Source organism: Choloepus didactylus, chromosome 2, assembly GCF_015220235.1.
Source record: "Choloepus didactylus isolate mChoDid1 chromosome 2, mChoDid1.pri, whole genome shotgun sequence".
Classification (NCBI taxonomy): domain Eukaryota; kingdom Metazoa; phylum Chordata; class Mammalia; order Pilosa; family Megalonychidae; genus Choloepus; species Choloepus didactylus.
In genome coordinates this window covers 126,740,151-126,756,804 of record NC_051308.1, presented here as the reverse complement: position 1 = coordinate 126,756,804, position 16,654 = coordinate 126,740,151, and the positions used below count along the sequence as shown (strand labels likewise).

Genomic DNA, 16,654 nt, shown 5'->3' with positions numbered 1-16,654 from the left:
GAGGGACTAGGCTGGGCTTGGGGGAGACAGAGTACCCACAGAGTCTTTGAATTCCGTATTCACTACTGAAGGCCTCCAGCCCCGTCTTTAATTGGCAACTCAGGCTGACCAAGGAATCTACCTGGAGAGGCCCCAAAGAGGAGAGAGGAGAAGGGAATAGTGCCCCTGAGAGACAACTGGAGGTCTGAGGATTGGGAGAGTGGAGGGAGGCCCAGCTCAACTGGCAGTCCTCCTTCTGGGAATTCAAACCCCAGGGGCTGGAATTCAGATTCCAGCTTCAGTCAGCCACGCCCCCGACAGGATCAGAGTCACCAGGAGAACTAAAGTCTCCACACCTCCTTACACTGGTGGGGGAGCTGCGGGCTGGCCAGCGCCACCTGCTGGACAGGAGAGGAAAAGCACCAATTCTAAATGCCTCATAGGAGGCTCTCATTCTCAGGAAAACTCAATACCCTCCCAATGAGACCTGGGCTTCACTAGACTGGGAAAATCTGACTAGGGTCGACCATATCTGAGGAGACCCACTCACAAAAAGGTTACATAGAGGCAGAGCAAGAAACAGAAAAAAAAACAAGAGGGGAACAATTCTGATCAACTAAATAGAACCTAAATTAGAGGTCTAGAATAAGTTGAACTGAATAACAGAGACCAGAAAACAAAGCCAACCAACAAGAAAACCACTAGGTAAAAGACAGAAAACAAGCTCCAAAATAAACTAATCAAGACAATCAGATGCCTAGACAACTTAAGATAACAAGCCATACCAGGAAACATGAAAACATGGACCAGCCAAAGGAACAAACTAATAGCTCAGCTGAGACACAGGAGTGGAGGCAACTAATGCTAAATAAATTTGATGAAATGAAGGAAGATATAGCAAAAGAGCTGAAGGATATAAAGAAGACACTGGCTGACCATAAAGAAGAATTCATAAACTTAAAAAAACAAATGGCAGAACTCATGGGAATGAAGGCCACAATGGAGGAGATGAAAAACACAATGGAGGAACACAACAGTAGATTTGAACAGGCAGAAGAAAGGATCAGTGAACTGGAAGACAGGTCATTCGAATTCATACACACAAAAGAACAGATGGTGAAAAAAATGGAAAAATATGAGCAGGGTCTTAGGGAGCTGAGTGACAACATGAAACACACAAATATACGTGTTATGGGTATCCCAGAAGGAGAAGAGAAGGGAAAAGGGGCAGAAAGAGTAATAGAAGATATATTCACTGAAAATTTCCCAACTCTTATAAAAGACAGAAAATTAGAGATTCAAGAAGTACAACGTACCCCAAATAGAATAGATCCCAATAGACCTACTCCAAGACACTTACTGGTCAGATTGTCCAATGTCAAAGACAAAGAGAGGATTCTGAAAGCAGCAAGAGAAAAGCAATCCATCACATACAAGGGAAAGTCAATAAGACTATGTACAGATTTCTCTGCAGAAACCATGTAGGCAAGAAGACAGTGGCATGATATATTTAAGATACTGAAAGAGAATAACTGCCAACCAAGAATTCTAAATCCAGCAAAACTTTCCTTCAAAAATGAGGGAGAGATTAAAACATTTTCAGACAAACAGACACTGAGAGAGTTTGTGAATAAGAGACCGGCACTAGAAGAAATACTAAAGGGAGTGCTACAGGCTGATAGGAAAAGACAGGAGAGAGAGAGTTGGAGAAGAGTGCAGAAATGAAGATTATCAGGAAAGGTAAAAGGAGAGGGAAAAAATAAGATATGACATATAAATTCCAAAAAACAAAATGGTAGTAGAAAGTACTGCCTTTACAGTAATAACACTAAATGTAAATGGATTAAACTCCCCAATAAAAAGACACAGACTGGCAGAATGGATTAAAAAACAGGATCCATCTATATGCTGTCTACAAGAAACTCACTTTAGACACAAGGACAAACATAGACTGAAAGTGAAAGGTTGGAAAAAGATATTTCATGGAAACAACAACCAGAAAAAAGCGGGAGTAGCTATATTAATATCAGACAAGTTAGACTTCAAAAGGGAAACAATTAAAAGAGACAAAGAAGGACATTATATATTAATAAAAGGGTCAATTCATCAAGAAAACATAACAGTCATAAATATTTATGCACCAAACCAGAATGCCCCAAAATTCATGAGGCAAACACTGCGATCACTGAAAGGAGAAATAGATACCTCTACAATAATAGTTGGAGACTTCAATACACCACTCTCATCAATGGATAGAACATCTAGACAGAGGATCACTAAAGAAACAGAGATGTTGAATTGTATGATAAATGAACTAGACTTGACAGACATTTATAGAATACTACATCCAACAACAGCAGGATACACTTTTTTCTCAAGTGCTCATGGAACATTCTCTAGGATAGACCACATGTTGGGTCACAAAGCAAGTCTCAACAAATTTAAAAATATTGATATTATACAAAACACTTTCTCAGACCACAATGGAATGAAGTTGGAAATAAATAAAAGGCAGAAGGTCATAAAATTCACAAGCATATGGAGGCTAAACAACATCCTCTTAGAAAACCAGTGGGTAAAGGAAGAAATTACAAGAGAAATTAGTAAATACCTCGAGGCAAATGACAATGAAAACACAACTTATCAAAACTTATGGGATGCAGCAAAGGCGGTGCTGAGAGGGAAATTTATTGCCCTAAATGCCCATATTAAAAGAGAAGAGAGGGCAAAAATTGAAGAGTTAACTGCTCACCTGGAGGAATTAGAGAAAGAACAGCAAACTAACCCCAAAGCAAGCAGAAGGGAAGAAATAACAAAGATTAGAGCAGAAATAAATGCAATTGAGAACAGGAAAACAATAGAGAGAATCAACAAAACCAGAAGTTGGTTCTTTGAGAAAATCAATAAAATCGATGGACCACTGGCTAGGCTAACAAAAAAAAAGGGAAAGCAGATGCAAATAAATGCAATCAGAAATGGGAAAGGAAATATAACTACCGACCCTGCAGAAATTAAGGAGATAATGAGAAGATACTATGAGCAACTATATGCTAATAAACTAGACAACTTAGATGAAATGGACAACTTCCTAGAAAAGCATAAACAACCAACATTAACTCAAGAAGAAATAGATGACCTCAACAAACCAATCACAAGTAAAGAGATTGAGTCAGTCATCAAAAAGTTCCCAAAAAGGAAAAGCCCAGGACCAGATGGTTTCACATGTGAATTCTACCAAGCATTCAAGAACGAATTAGCACCAATCCTGCTCAATCTCTTCAAAAAAATTGAAGAAGAGGGAAAGCTACCTAACTCTTTCTATGAAGCCAACATCACCCTAATACCAAAACCAGGCAAAGATACTACAAAAAAAGAAAATTATAGACCAATTTCTTTAATGAATATAGACGCAAAAATCCTCAACAAAATACTCGCAAATCGAATCCAGCAGCACATTAAAAGAATTATACACCACAACCAGGTGGGATTTATTCCAGGTATGCAAGGCTGGTTCAACACAAGAAAATCAATTAATGTAATACACCACATCAATAAATCAAAGCAGAAGAACCACATGATCATCTCGATTGATGCAGAAAAGGCATTTGACAAAATTCAACATCCTTTCCTGATGAAAACACTTCAAAGGATAGAAATAGAAGGGAACTTTTTCAATATGATAAAGGCAATATATGAAAAACCCACAGCTAACATCACACTCAATGGGGAGAGACTGAAAGCTTTTCCTCTAAGATCAGGAACAAGACAGGGATGCCCACTATCACCATTGCTATTCAACATTGTGCTGGAAGTTCTAGCTAGAGCAATTAGGCAAGAAAAAGAAATAAAAGGCATCCAAATTGGAGAGGAAGAAGTAAAACTTTCACTATTTGCAGATGACATGATTCTATATGTAGGAAATCCAGACAAATCTACAGCAAAGCTACTAGAACTAGTCAGTGAATACAGCAAAGTAGCAGGCTACGAGATCAACACGCAAAAATCTGTAGTGTTCCTATACACAAGTAATGTGCAACAAGAGGAGGAAATCAAGAAAAAAATCCCATTTACAATAGCAACCAAAAGAATCAAGTATTTAGGAATAAACTTAACCAAGGACACAAAAGACCTTTATATAGAAAACTATAAGAAACTGCTAAAAGAAATTGAACAAGACCTGAAAAAATGGAAGAACATACCATGTTCATGGATTGGAAGGCTAAATATAGTTAAGATGGCAATTTTACCTAAACTGATTTACAGATTCAATGCAATACCAATTCAAATCCCAACAACTTACTATACAGAAATAGAAAAACCAATAACTAAATTTATTTGAAAGGGTAAGTTGCCCCGAATAGCCAAAAATGTCTTGAGAAAGAGGAGTGAAGTGGGAGGTCTCACACTACCTGACTTTGAAGCATATTACAAAGCTACAGTGCTCAAAACAGCATGGTACTGGCATAAGGACAGATATACGGATCAATGGAATCGAATTGAGTGTTCAGAAGTAGACCCTCACATCTATGGACAACTGATCTTTGATAAGGCAGTGAAGCTGAAGCAACTGGGAAAGAGCAGCCTGTTCAATAAATGGTGTTTGGAGAACTGGATATCCATTTCCAAAAGAACGAAAGAGGATGTCCATCTCACACCTTATTCCAAAATTAACTGAAAGTGGATCAAAGACCTAAACATTAGCACCAAGACCATAAAACTCTTAGAAGAAAATGTAGGGCAGTATCTTAGAGATCTTGTGAAAGGAGGTGGTTTCTTAGACCTCACACCCAAGGCACGAGCAACCAAAGAACAAATAGACAAATGGGGTCTCCTCAAAATTAAACACGTTTGTACATCAAAGGACTTTGTCAGAAAAGTCAAAAGGCAACCTACACAATGGGAGATGATATTTGGAAACCACATATCAGATTAGGGTTTAATATCCCGAATATATAAAGCAATCCTGCATCTCAATAACAGAAAGACAAACAATCCAATTAAAAAATGGGCAAAACACATGAACAGACATTTTTCTGAAGAGGAAATACAAATGGCTCAAAAGCATATGAAAAAATGCTCAACTTCACTGGCTATTAAGGAAATGCAAATCAAAACCACAATGAGATACCATCTCACACCTACCAGAATGGCCATTATCCAAAAAACATAAAATGACAAGTGCTGGAGAGGATGTGGAGAAAGAGGCACGCTTATTCATTGTTGGTGGGAATGTAGAATGGTGCAACCACTCTGGAAGACAGTATGGAGGTTCCTCAGGAAGCTAAATATAGATTTGCCATATGACCCAGCTATTCCATTGCTGGGTATATACTCAGAGGAACTGAAACTTAAGACACAAACAGACATTTGTAAACCAATGTTTATTGCAGCATTATTCACAATCGCCAAGAGATGGAAACAGCCCAAATGTCCATCAAAGGACGAGTGGATAAACAAACTGTGGTATATACACATGATGGAATGTTATGCAGCTGTAAGACAGAACAAAGACATGGATCATGTAATAATGTGGATGAACCTTGAGGACATTATGTTGAGTGAAGTTAGCCAGAAACAAAAGGACAGATTCTGTATGGTCTCACTAATATGAACAGACATTAATGAACAAACTTTGGGAGTTAAAAGCTGACAAACAGGCGACCAGGAGATAGAAAGAGGGCAGAGATCAGCCATTTGATGCTGAAGGACTACAGAATGTTTAGGATTGACTGCATAGATCCAGAAATAGATAGCATAATACTGTGTGATGGTAGCACGGTATTGTAAGTACACTGAACAAAGATGTCTGTGAGTAAAGCTGAAAGAGGTGGGATAGGAGAATGTATGACACCAGAGGTAAAGATAGATGATAAAGACTGGGACTGTATAACGTGGCAAAAACTGGAGTGGCCAATGACTGTTACTAAATATACAAATATAAAAATGTTTTTGCATGTGGGAAAGCAAATGAATGTCAACCATGTAGAAATTTGAATAAGGGATGGTATTCAGGAAAAAACATAATCAAAGCAAACTGGAGTCTATGGTCAACAGTAACATTGTAATATACCTCCATTAAATGTAACAAAGGCAATACGCCAATGCTAAATGTATATGAGAGGGGGATATAGGGGAGTAATGTGGGATTCTTGGTAGTGGTGTTGTTTTCTGTCCTTGATAGTGTATTGTATTGTATGACATGTTGTTTTTCTTTTTAACATTTTTTCTTATTGCTGAAAAGAAAGAAAACAATTTTTCTTGTAGTAATCAGTACATTCGGATGCTGATTGTGGTGATAAATGTACAACTTTATGATGATACCATGAACAACTGATTGTACACTATGGATAAATGTATGGTATGTGAATATAACTCTATAAAATTGTAGGAAAAAATATATATAGGAGTAAAAGTGTTGGAGAAAGCATGGTGAGAAGGATGATGCCTCACCAATATGGACTAACTACAATGTGTAAACTCAGAATTGAATCTTAGAACGTAGCCTAACGTGGACACAATAATTGTAATAGTCCCTAGATTGTAAGCTCTTACAGCAGTTAACTCTATCCCTGAATTGTAAGGCCTATCTCTAAACTTTGAGATGCTGATCCCCTAGCATATGTTGTTAGAAACATTGGGACTGGTGGTTTGATGTGCTGAGCCCTTGAGTATGGGACTTGCCCTTATGAAGCTCACTACCACAAAGGAGAGTCTAAAGTTGTATGTAATGGTGCCTAAGAGTCTCCCCCTGAGTACCTCTTTGTTGCTCAGATGTGGCCCTCTCTCTCTCTAACTGAGCCATCTCGACAGGTGAACTCGCTGCCCTCCCCCCTACGTGGGACCCGACTCCCAGGGGTGTAAATCTCCCTGGCAACGCAGATTATGACTCCCGGTGATGAATGTGGACCCGGCATCGTGGGACTGAGAGTATCTTCTTGACCAAAAGGGGGATGCAAAATGAGACGAAATAGTTTCAGTGGCTGAGAGATTCCAAATGGAGTCGAGAGGTCACTCTGGTGGACATTCTTATGCACTATATAGATAACACCTCTTAGGCTTTAATGTATTGGAATAGCCAGAAGTAAATACCTGAAGCTACCGAACTCCAACCCAGCAGTCTGGACTCCTGAAGACAATTATATAATAATGTAGAGTACAAGGGGTGACAGTGTGATTGTGAAGACCTTGTGGATCACACCCCCTTTATCTAGTGTATGGATGAGTGGAGGAATGGGGACAAAAACTAAAGGACAAATGGGGTGGGATGGGGGGATGATTTGGGTGTTTTTTTTTCACTTTTATTTTTTATTCTTGTTGTGGTTCTTTCTGATGTAAGGAAAATGTTCAGAGATAGATTGTGGTGATGAACGCATAACTATGTTATCATACTGTGGACAGTGGATTGTATATCATGGATGATTGTATGGTGTGTCAATGTATTTCAATAAAACTGAAGTTAATTAAAAAAAAAAAAAAAAAACTCCCCTTTCACTCCTCCTCCCCTCCCCTTGTAATCTGTAATCTACTTTCTGTTCTGCAAATTTGCTATTCATAGTGTGAGAAACAAGCACTATTCCTAAATGGAATAAATGCTTACCCAATTGTGGAGAAGAAAAGAATTTATTCACGATCTTGCAAGAACGGGTACCCAACCAAAATGTGAGGGGTGGCGCGCAGGACAATAGACCCAGCAGTATTTATTTCCTACATCTAACCGCAAGTCCCTCTCCTGTCTCTCCATTGGCTGGATACTTTAGAGGTTACATTTTATTCGACAAGCCTAACTAACCTGCCCAAATTTGAAACATGCAGCCCGCCCAAATTGGAAACATTTGAAAAAAAGTCTCCTGTGCAAACTTGGAACGTTTGAAAGAAGTCTCCACCCCTCTTTCCTTTGTTCTTGAGCTGCAGAGCCAGTCTGAGCTCGTTTGGTAACAACTTATGAAGCTGTTTAAGGAAACTCTACCCCGAGTCTCCACCTTGCAAGGACAGTAGATAGTGGGCGGATAAGCAGGGGGACTGACTGTGGATTACAGTTTGTCTTCTCCCACCCTGTGTGAAAGCTAAACTTAATCTAATTCTCACAATAGATATCTCATATAAGTGACATGATACAGTATTTGTCCTTGATTATTTCATTGAGTATAATGCTTTCAAGATTCATCCAAATTGCACTATGTCTCTAGGACTTTATTCCTTCTTATGGCCAATTATTATTACATTGTGTATATGTATCACATTTTGTTTACCATTCATTTGTTGATGTGTTCTTTCTGCCTTTTGGCTATTGTGAATAATGCTGCTATGAACATTGGTTTAAAAGTATCTAAAACAATGTTTTCACCTTCTTTGGCTATATATCTAGTAGTGAAGTTGCTGGATCTTATGGTAATTTTATGTTTACATTTTTGAGGAACCACCATATTGCTTTCTATGGCGGTTGCACCATTATACATTTCTACCAACAATTTCTCTACATCCTCTCTGACACTTGTTATTTTCTATTTTGTTTTTTAATAATAGCCAGCATTATGGGTGTAAAGTGTTATCTCATGATTTTGGTTTGCATTTTTCTAATGGCTAATGATGTTGAGCATCTTTTCGTATGTTTATTGGTCATTTGTATATCTTCTTTGGAAAACATTAAGTCCTTATCATATGTATTTGCAACTATTTTCTCTCATTCTGTAGGTTGTCTTTTCATTTTCTTGATAATTTCCTTTGCATAAAAAGTTTTAAATTTTGATGAAATTGAATTTATTATTTCCTTTGTTCCCTGTGCTGTTGGTGTCATATTTCAGAATCCATTCTGAATCCTAGGTCATTAATATTTGTTCCTATGTTATCTTGTAGGAATCCTGTGGTTTTAGTTCTTACATTTAGGTCCTTAATCCATTTTGAGTTAATTTTTGTACTTGTTTTGAGGTAGGGGTCCAACTTCATTCTTTCATGTGTGGGTATCTAGTTTTCCCAACACCTTTTATGGAAGAGACTATTTCTTTCCCATTGTATGTACCTGGCACCCTTGTTGAAAATCAGTTGGCCATGAATCTGTAGATTAATTTGGGTAGTATTGACATCTTAACAATATTAACTCTTGCAATCCATAAACATGGGATGTCTTGCCATTTATTTAGGCCTTTCTTTAATTTCTTACAACAGTGTTTTGTAGTTTTCAGTGTACAGGTCTTAACACATCTTTAAGTTAAATTTATTCCTAGTTATTTTACTCTTTTAGATGCAGTTGTAAGTGGGATTGTTTTCTTAGTTTCCTCATCAAATTGTTCTTCATTGCTAGTGTGTAGAAACACTACTGATTTTTACGTGTTGATGTTGTTCCCTGCCACTTTGCTGAATTCATTTTATTAGCTCCAGTAGTTTTCTTGTGGATTCCTTTGGATTTTCTAAATATAAGGTCATGTTATCTGCAAAGAAGATAGTTTTACTTTTTCCTTTACAATTTGGCTGCCTTTTATTTCTTTTTCTTGGCTCATTGCTCTGGCTAGAACTTCACTACAGTATTAAATAGCAATGTTGAAAGTGGGACTCCTTGTCTTGTTCCTGATCTTAGGTGGAAAGCTATTAGTCTTTGAGTCTGATGTTAGCTGTGGGTTTTTCATATATGCCCTTTATTGTATTAAAGAAGTTCCATTCTATTCCTAGTGTTTAAGTGTTTTTATCAAATAAGGATGCTAAATTTTGTTAATGCCTTTTCTGCACCTATTGAGATAGTCATATTTTTTTTTCCCTTTGTTCTATTTATGTGGTATATTACATTGCTTGATTTTCTTATGTTGAATCACCCTTGAATTCTGGGATTAATCACACTTGGTCATGGTTTTTAATCTTTTAAATATGTTGTTGGATTTGTTTTGCTAGTATTTGTTGAAGATATTTGCATTTATATTCCTAAGGTATACTGGTATGTAATTTGCTTTTCTTGTGATTTGTTTGTAGGATTTGGTATCAGGGTGATGCTGAAGATGAATTAGGGAGTGTTCCCTCCACTTGAGAGGGAGACTTTTGGAAAAGTTTGAGAAGGATTGGTGTTCTTTTTAAAATATTTGTTAGAATTCACCAGTGATGCTATTTGGTTCTGGACTTTTCTTTGGTGGGAGTTTTTTCATTATTGATTTAATCTTAGTACATGTTATAGGTTGATGTTTTCTCTTTCTTCCTGAGTCAGTTTAGATAATTTGTGTGTTTTTAGGAATTTTTTCTATTTCATTTAGATTATCTAAAATTTGTTGGCATATAATTGTTCATGACATTCTATTATAGTCCTTTTTACTTCTGTAATGCTGTAGTGAGGTCACCATTTTCATTTTGGATTTTGGTTACTTGTGTCTTTTTTTTTCTTTGTCCATCTTGCTAAAGGTTTGCCAATTTTATTGATTTTTTCAAAGAACCATCTTTGTTGATTCTCTCATTTGTTTCTGAACTCTTTATTTCACTTATCTTCACTCTAATCTTCTTTCCTTCTGCTAAATTTTTACTTTGCTCTTCTTTTTCTAGTTCCTCAAGGTAAGTTATTGATTTGAAATCTTTCTTCTTTTTTAATACAAGTATTCAATAGCTATACATTCTTCTCTACTAAGAATTCATCTCTAATTTCCCTTGTGATTTCTTCTTTAGCCCTTTGATAGTTTAAGGGTATGTTTTTAAATTTCCACATATTTGTAAATTTTCCAGTTTTTTTTCTGTTATTGATTTCTAGCTTCATTGCTTTGTGGTCTGAGAAGTTACTTTATATGATTTCAATATTTTAAAATTTATTGAGACTTATGCTCTAATATATGGTTTATCCTCGAAAATTATCCATGTACACTCGAAAAGAATGTACATTCTTCTGTTGCTGGGTAAAGTGTTCTGTATATGTCTTTTAGATCTAGTGCTTTATAGTGTTGTTCGAGTCCTCTGTTTCCTTACTGATCTTCTGTTTAGATATTCTGTCCGATGTTGAAAATGAAAATGAAAGTGGAGTGGTGTCTTGAACTCTCCAGTTATTACTGTAGAACTCTTTTTCCATTCAATTCAGTGTTTGCTTCATATCTTTTGGGGGCCCTGTTGTGCATATATGTTTATAATTGTTATGTCTTCTTGTTGAATTGACTCTTTTATCAATATAAATATCCTTTTCTGTCTCTTGTAATAGTTTTTGACTTAAAGTCTGTTTTGTCTAATATTAATATAGCCACTCCAGCTCTCTTTTGGTTGCTATTTTCTTGTAATAATTTTTCCATCCTTTCACTTTCAGTCTATTTGTGTCTTTGAATTAAAGATGTTTCTCTTGAAAACAGCCTGTGGTTGGTTCATGCTTCTTTATCTATTCTGCCAATCTCTGCCTTTTGTGGAGAGTTTAAGCCATTTGTATTTAAGGTGGTTACTGATAAGGAAAGACTTACTGTGCCGTTCTACTAATTGTTTTTTGTGTATCTTATACTTTCTTTGGCACTCCTTTCCTCTATTACTGTCTTCCTTTATGTTTATATGATCTATTATAATGAGTTGTTTTGTATCCCTTCTCAATTCTTTTTGTGTATATTTTTTAGATTGAATTTTTAGTTATTGTATTTTTCAACTCCAGAATTTCTGTTTGGTTCCTCTTTATAATTTCTATCTCATTATTGAAATTTTTGTTTTGTACATATATGGATTTCCTAATTTCCTTTCCTTCTTTGTCTATGTTTTTTTTAGTTTCATTGATCTTATTTCAGAGAGTTAATCTAAGATTTCTTATCAGTAATTCCAGCAATTGGGCTTCCTCCAGGATAGTGTCTGTTGAATTCTTTTTTTCCTGTGACTGGGTCATATTTTCCTATCTCCTTGTATATTTTGTAATTTTTTGTTGAGAATTGGGCATTGTGAGTACTATGTTGTGGTCCCTCAGTCCATCGGACCAAAGAGGTGAGGGTAGAAAAAGACAAGACAAGAAAAAAGTCTACCAAACAAACAGCCCCGTTCCCCCCCAAAAAGGTGCAGTGTCTCTGCAAGTCTCTTGATAGGTGTCAGTGGGAAGCTGAAAGCTGTTGTTGTCAAGGCTGAAACCGAGGCCAGCACTGGCTCTCATATCTCAGGTATCTGTCAGACCAAGAAGGACACACACACACAGAAAAGAAAAACAAAACTAAAGAAAACTAACCCAAACGTCTTGGTAGATACTGATAGGAGGCCAGAACCCTTGGGTAGATGCTGATGGAATGGCGGGCCCTTGGGTAGATGATGGTGGGAGGCGGGAGCCATTGCTGCTGAGAGGGCTGAAACTGAGGCTAACATCTGTACTGGTCCCTCAAGGAACACCAGGTCAAAAAACACAAGAAAGAAAAAGAAAGAAAATCAACCAGAAAAAAATAGTGCACTGACTTTTTATGTCCCAGTAAATGCTTATGTGAGGCCAGAAACAGCTGCTTTGTCTAGAGGACTGATACTGGGGCTGGAATCCTTACTGTATTCTCAAGGATCCCCCAGACGTAGAAACACCCTACATGAAGCAAACCAACAACAAAAAAGGTGCACTGTCTCTGGACCTCCTGGTGGATGCCGGTGGGACGATAGAAGCTGCTGTTGCAGGGAGCAGAAACTGAGCTAGAATCTACGCTGGTCCCACCCCGTACCCCCCACACTGACCTCAACTTCCAGCCCAACATTGAGAGATGAGGGTTCCTTGTCTGACTTGGCCCCAGCCAACCACTCCCAGAATACTGGCCTCCCTTCTGCAGCTGCTGTTGTTTCCATGGCCAGGGCTTCAGGCTGAAGAATGGGTCCTGATTACTGGTTAGTGCTCACCTTCACTTACAAGAGCTGAAATCTCAGCAGCTTCTCCCTTCGTCTGGTTCTTCTGTGGTGGTTGTAAATGTCCAATCTAATTCCAAGGTTACCACTTAGTTAATTCAATCTCTTTTGCCAGCTCACTCATTTTTCTGGTGGAGGGAGCAATCTGTAAAACTTACTATCCTGCCAATTTGCATCTGTTATACTCCCAGCAGAATCTTTTTTCAGTTAATGTTTTTGTTGGCCTTCTAATAATCCCACAAATCAGCTACCTGTTCAGGATATTTGTACTTTTTTTTTTTTTAAACAAATTCCCTAGAATTTTATCTCTGAGGGAACCATAATACTATGTTTCTTTAAGAAAGTTTTTTGGTTTCTTAAAACAAGGAAGTGTACGCTATAACTACTATATCTGCTATATTTTATTATTAATTGTATATCTTGAAGAATGCCAACCCATATAGTTAATTTATTAAATTTTCATAATTAATATTTCATTGATGAAAAGTATGATAACTTTTTTGAATAGTTTCACATTTTAAAATAAAATGTCGTATTTATGAAATTGTCTCTCACTGTTCATCTCATTATTACATCCAGAATCTCAATAGAAAGTGAGGGTGAAAATGGAGTGCAATTCTAGCCCTGATAATTATAGATAGTATTCTTTAAATCTACCTCTTTCTGCTTTAACTGTCCTTTCAGTCTCAAGAGCTCCTGGAATCTTAAAATAGGAATTGAATTGTTTTAATTCCATTTCCCCTTAAGAGACATCTCATGATGTAATTTGTGATCCATGATTTTATTTAGCTTTGTCCTTTAATTACATCTGATTTAATGGTTCTGTTATTTTGTAGATTAAAATCCAATCTGGGTTCCTAACATTTTCCAGTTATCTCTCTGTTATACCATATCTTATAGTAAAGATTCAAATTAAAAAAAAAGAAAGAAAGAAAGAAATCTTGAGTTAAAAAAAAAGTATTGATTCAGATGGGCTTTTTAAATTATAAGGGTATTATTATTTATCTAAATTAAATCTTGAAAACATGTTAGCAGATTTTTAGATACTGGAGAAGGTGTTACATGGGAAAAAACTGTTGAATTCCCATTCAAAACCCTAACCAAATTTTTTCAAATATCACTAAAATACTTTTAAACACCTATATAACAATCCATCATGGCTTTTGTATAATATTTATTAGAATGCATTCAAAACAACTATTACCTAATTTTAAAAATACTTAATAAATTGATTATTGAGTATGTTTTTATTCAATAAACAATGTGACAGTCCAGTATTGATTAAGAATTAGTTTTTTCTTCTACCCAGCAATGAGCAAGTACTGTATTATAAATTTAAAAATGAAATAATATGATTTCATCTAAACTGGACTAATATGTAGGGCCTCTAAATGCCTGGCAGAAGCAACCTCTGGGACTAGGGCTTTTTTTTTATGTTCATCCCTGCAAATATATTTTAGTTTTGCTTCTTTCAATCACAAAGGTTGCCTCATTTCTTCAGCATCTATTTTTGGCAAAGCCAAATAGGAACTTTTTTTGGTTTATGTTTATTAGTTTAGGATCTGAATGTTATCTCTGAGCTTAAGAAACACCCTGAATTTCCTGCTTATATTAACACCCTTTCATATAGGCTATGTTTATTTATATATGTAAGAAAAGACCAAAAGTGGGAGTTACTAATGTAGTATTATGGAATAATAGTTAAAAGAATGAACTGATCCATTGTACTTTTCAATTTATCCAACCATGTTGTCATAACTCTTCTTTCCTAAATAAAATAGAGGATATTTTAAGCAACTAGCCATTTCTTATTCAATAAGGTAATTTACTTTGCGTTAGCAGTCGTCTTTCCTAATTATTTGAAGATAATGTTTGAACTGCTTTTACTTTCATTTTAAGTCCAACTCTTACTATCAGATTTCTGTAGTCCTCTACCTTTCTGCTTAATATTTCTTTGAGACCTCCAGTATTCCTCAATTTATCTTCTACTTTCCCCACAAACAGGAGAAAATCTTTCCTGCTCTTATTTATTTGCATTGGATCTAGGAGTCAAGCAAGTGGACAGAAAATGCCTACTCAACCTAGAGACAGGCAGAGGGCCTGAGATATGGCCCAGTTTGGATTTTCCAGGGATAACCAGAAAGATGACCAGCATGGATGGATTATGGTTTGAGAGGGGGAAAAGTGAACAAGTTTGGGACAGAAATGTCCAGAGCCAGAATATGTAGGACCTTCTAGGCCTTGTTCAGGAATTTGGATTTTATTTCAAGTGCAATGAGAAGTCACTGGGCAGGTCTAAATGGATTGATGTTTTTTTAAATCTCTTTCTGCTGTGTAAAGGTTGGGGATGGGAGAAGCAAGAATAGATGTAGGGACACCAATCAGAAGGAGATTGAAAGATTCCTGATGAGAAATGATGGTGGCTTAGTTCAGGGTGGTGGCAATGGTGGACAGTACGGGATATGCTTTGGAGGTATAGTTGACAGAAACTGCTAACAGGTTGAATCTGAGGGATAGAATAAAAAGGATAAATCAAGGATGACCTCTAGGTTTGGGTAGATGATGTTATTATTTACCAAAATGGGGAAAATTGGGGGAGAGGAAAACATTGGGGAATGTGGAATTAAGAGTTGTTTTGAGGTGTTTATTTGATTTCCAAATATATCTTGAATATATATGAATGAATTCAATGAGTTTGGAGCTGGTAGAGAGAGGTCAGGGATGGAGACATGATACGAATTTGGAAATGAGCAGTATATAGGTAGTATTTAAAGCCATAGTACTAAATGAAATTACCTCTTATATCTGTCATATTCTCTGTCCTATCTCTTCTCCCTCCCCTTCTATGTAAAAATATGCGCTTGTTATATTACAGGTACATATTTTAGTTATGTACCTATACTCAGCATCAATTACCTCCTTTTTACTTAAATATTATGATTTCTTTTTCCTGATAACAGCTAAATGGTTCAATCACTAGCTTCTGTATTTAGCTGGAGATCTAACAGTTCCATATTTTTTTTGTTTTTATTTTGTAGGCAAAGTCATTAATAAAGATTTGCGACACTACCTGAGTCTTCAGTTCCAGAAAGGATCAATCGACCACAAATTGCAACAAGTGATCAGAGATAATCTCTACTTGAGAACGATTCCATGTAAGTATGTGATGGAATAAAACAAACAAAGCAGAAATATCCTTGATTAATTAATCAAACATCTAGAAATAATTCAGTAGAGTATGTATCTCATATGAAATTATAAAGACTAATTTGGGACAAAAGATTGAATAAAATTTGGATAAGGAGAGAAATTTTCAGAGAACGTTAGATTTCTTTTTTTTTTTTTACAATTAGAAAAACTAGAAGATTTTATATTGTAACTAAAAATGATTGCTAGAATTTTAAAATGTGTTTACATGTTGCTAACTAGACTTTATTCCTGTAAATCAATTTCTAAAAACTATGCAGTAAGAAGACTTTTTTACTTTCAATGCCTTATACACTAAGAAAAAATACTTCTCTATGAATTATTAGGATATTACTAGTCTTAAAATCTGCCCTCTCCCCAAAGAATAAAGGAAGAAAAGGAAGATGTATGCAGTGCCTTTTTTGTGGTAATCCATCTTAAATTTTTATCTGTATTGGTGGATCTTTTCCAGTCTAGGACCTGGTTGTTTTGTAATGGTGTTTTTTTTTGTTTGTTTTTGTTTTAAACACATAATAATAAATCACATATGCTTAGGTTTTGATTTTACTTAGTGCAAGTTCAGGGAAGAATAAAAATTAATAACCAATATATTTGTAACTCCTTGGGGATATTGGCTTTTATAATGATTCCAGGTGTCTTGATTCCCTTTTGTTGTTTAATCTACACAATGTCCAGT

At 36.1% G+C, this 16,654-nt stretch overlaps 1 protein-coding gene across 4 annotated transcripts in view; it reads left to right on the top strand.

Moving 5' to 3' along the window:
* Positions 1-16,654, top strand: part of MAGI3 (membrane associated guanylate kinase, WW and PDZ domain containing 3) — a 294,015-nt gene that overhangs the window by 165,219 nt on the left and 112,142 nt on the right. For all 4 annotated transcript variants that reach the window (XM_037826333.1, XM_037826332.1, XM_037826335.1 and 1 more), the window contains exon 2: positions 15,810-15,926. In XM_037826333.1, the coding sequence (XP_037682261.1) occupies positions 15,810-15,926 (117 nt within the window). The remainder of the gene's footprint in view (positions 1-15,809; positions 15,927-16,654) is intronic.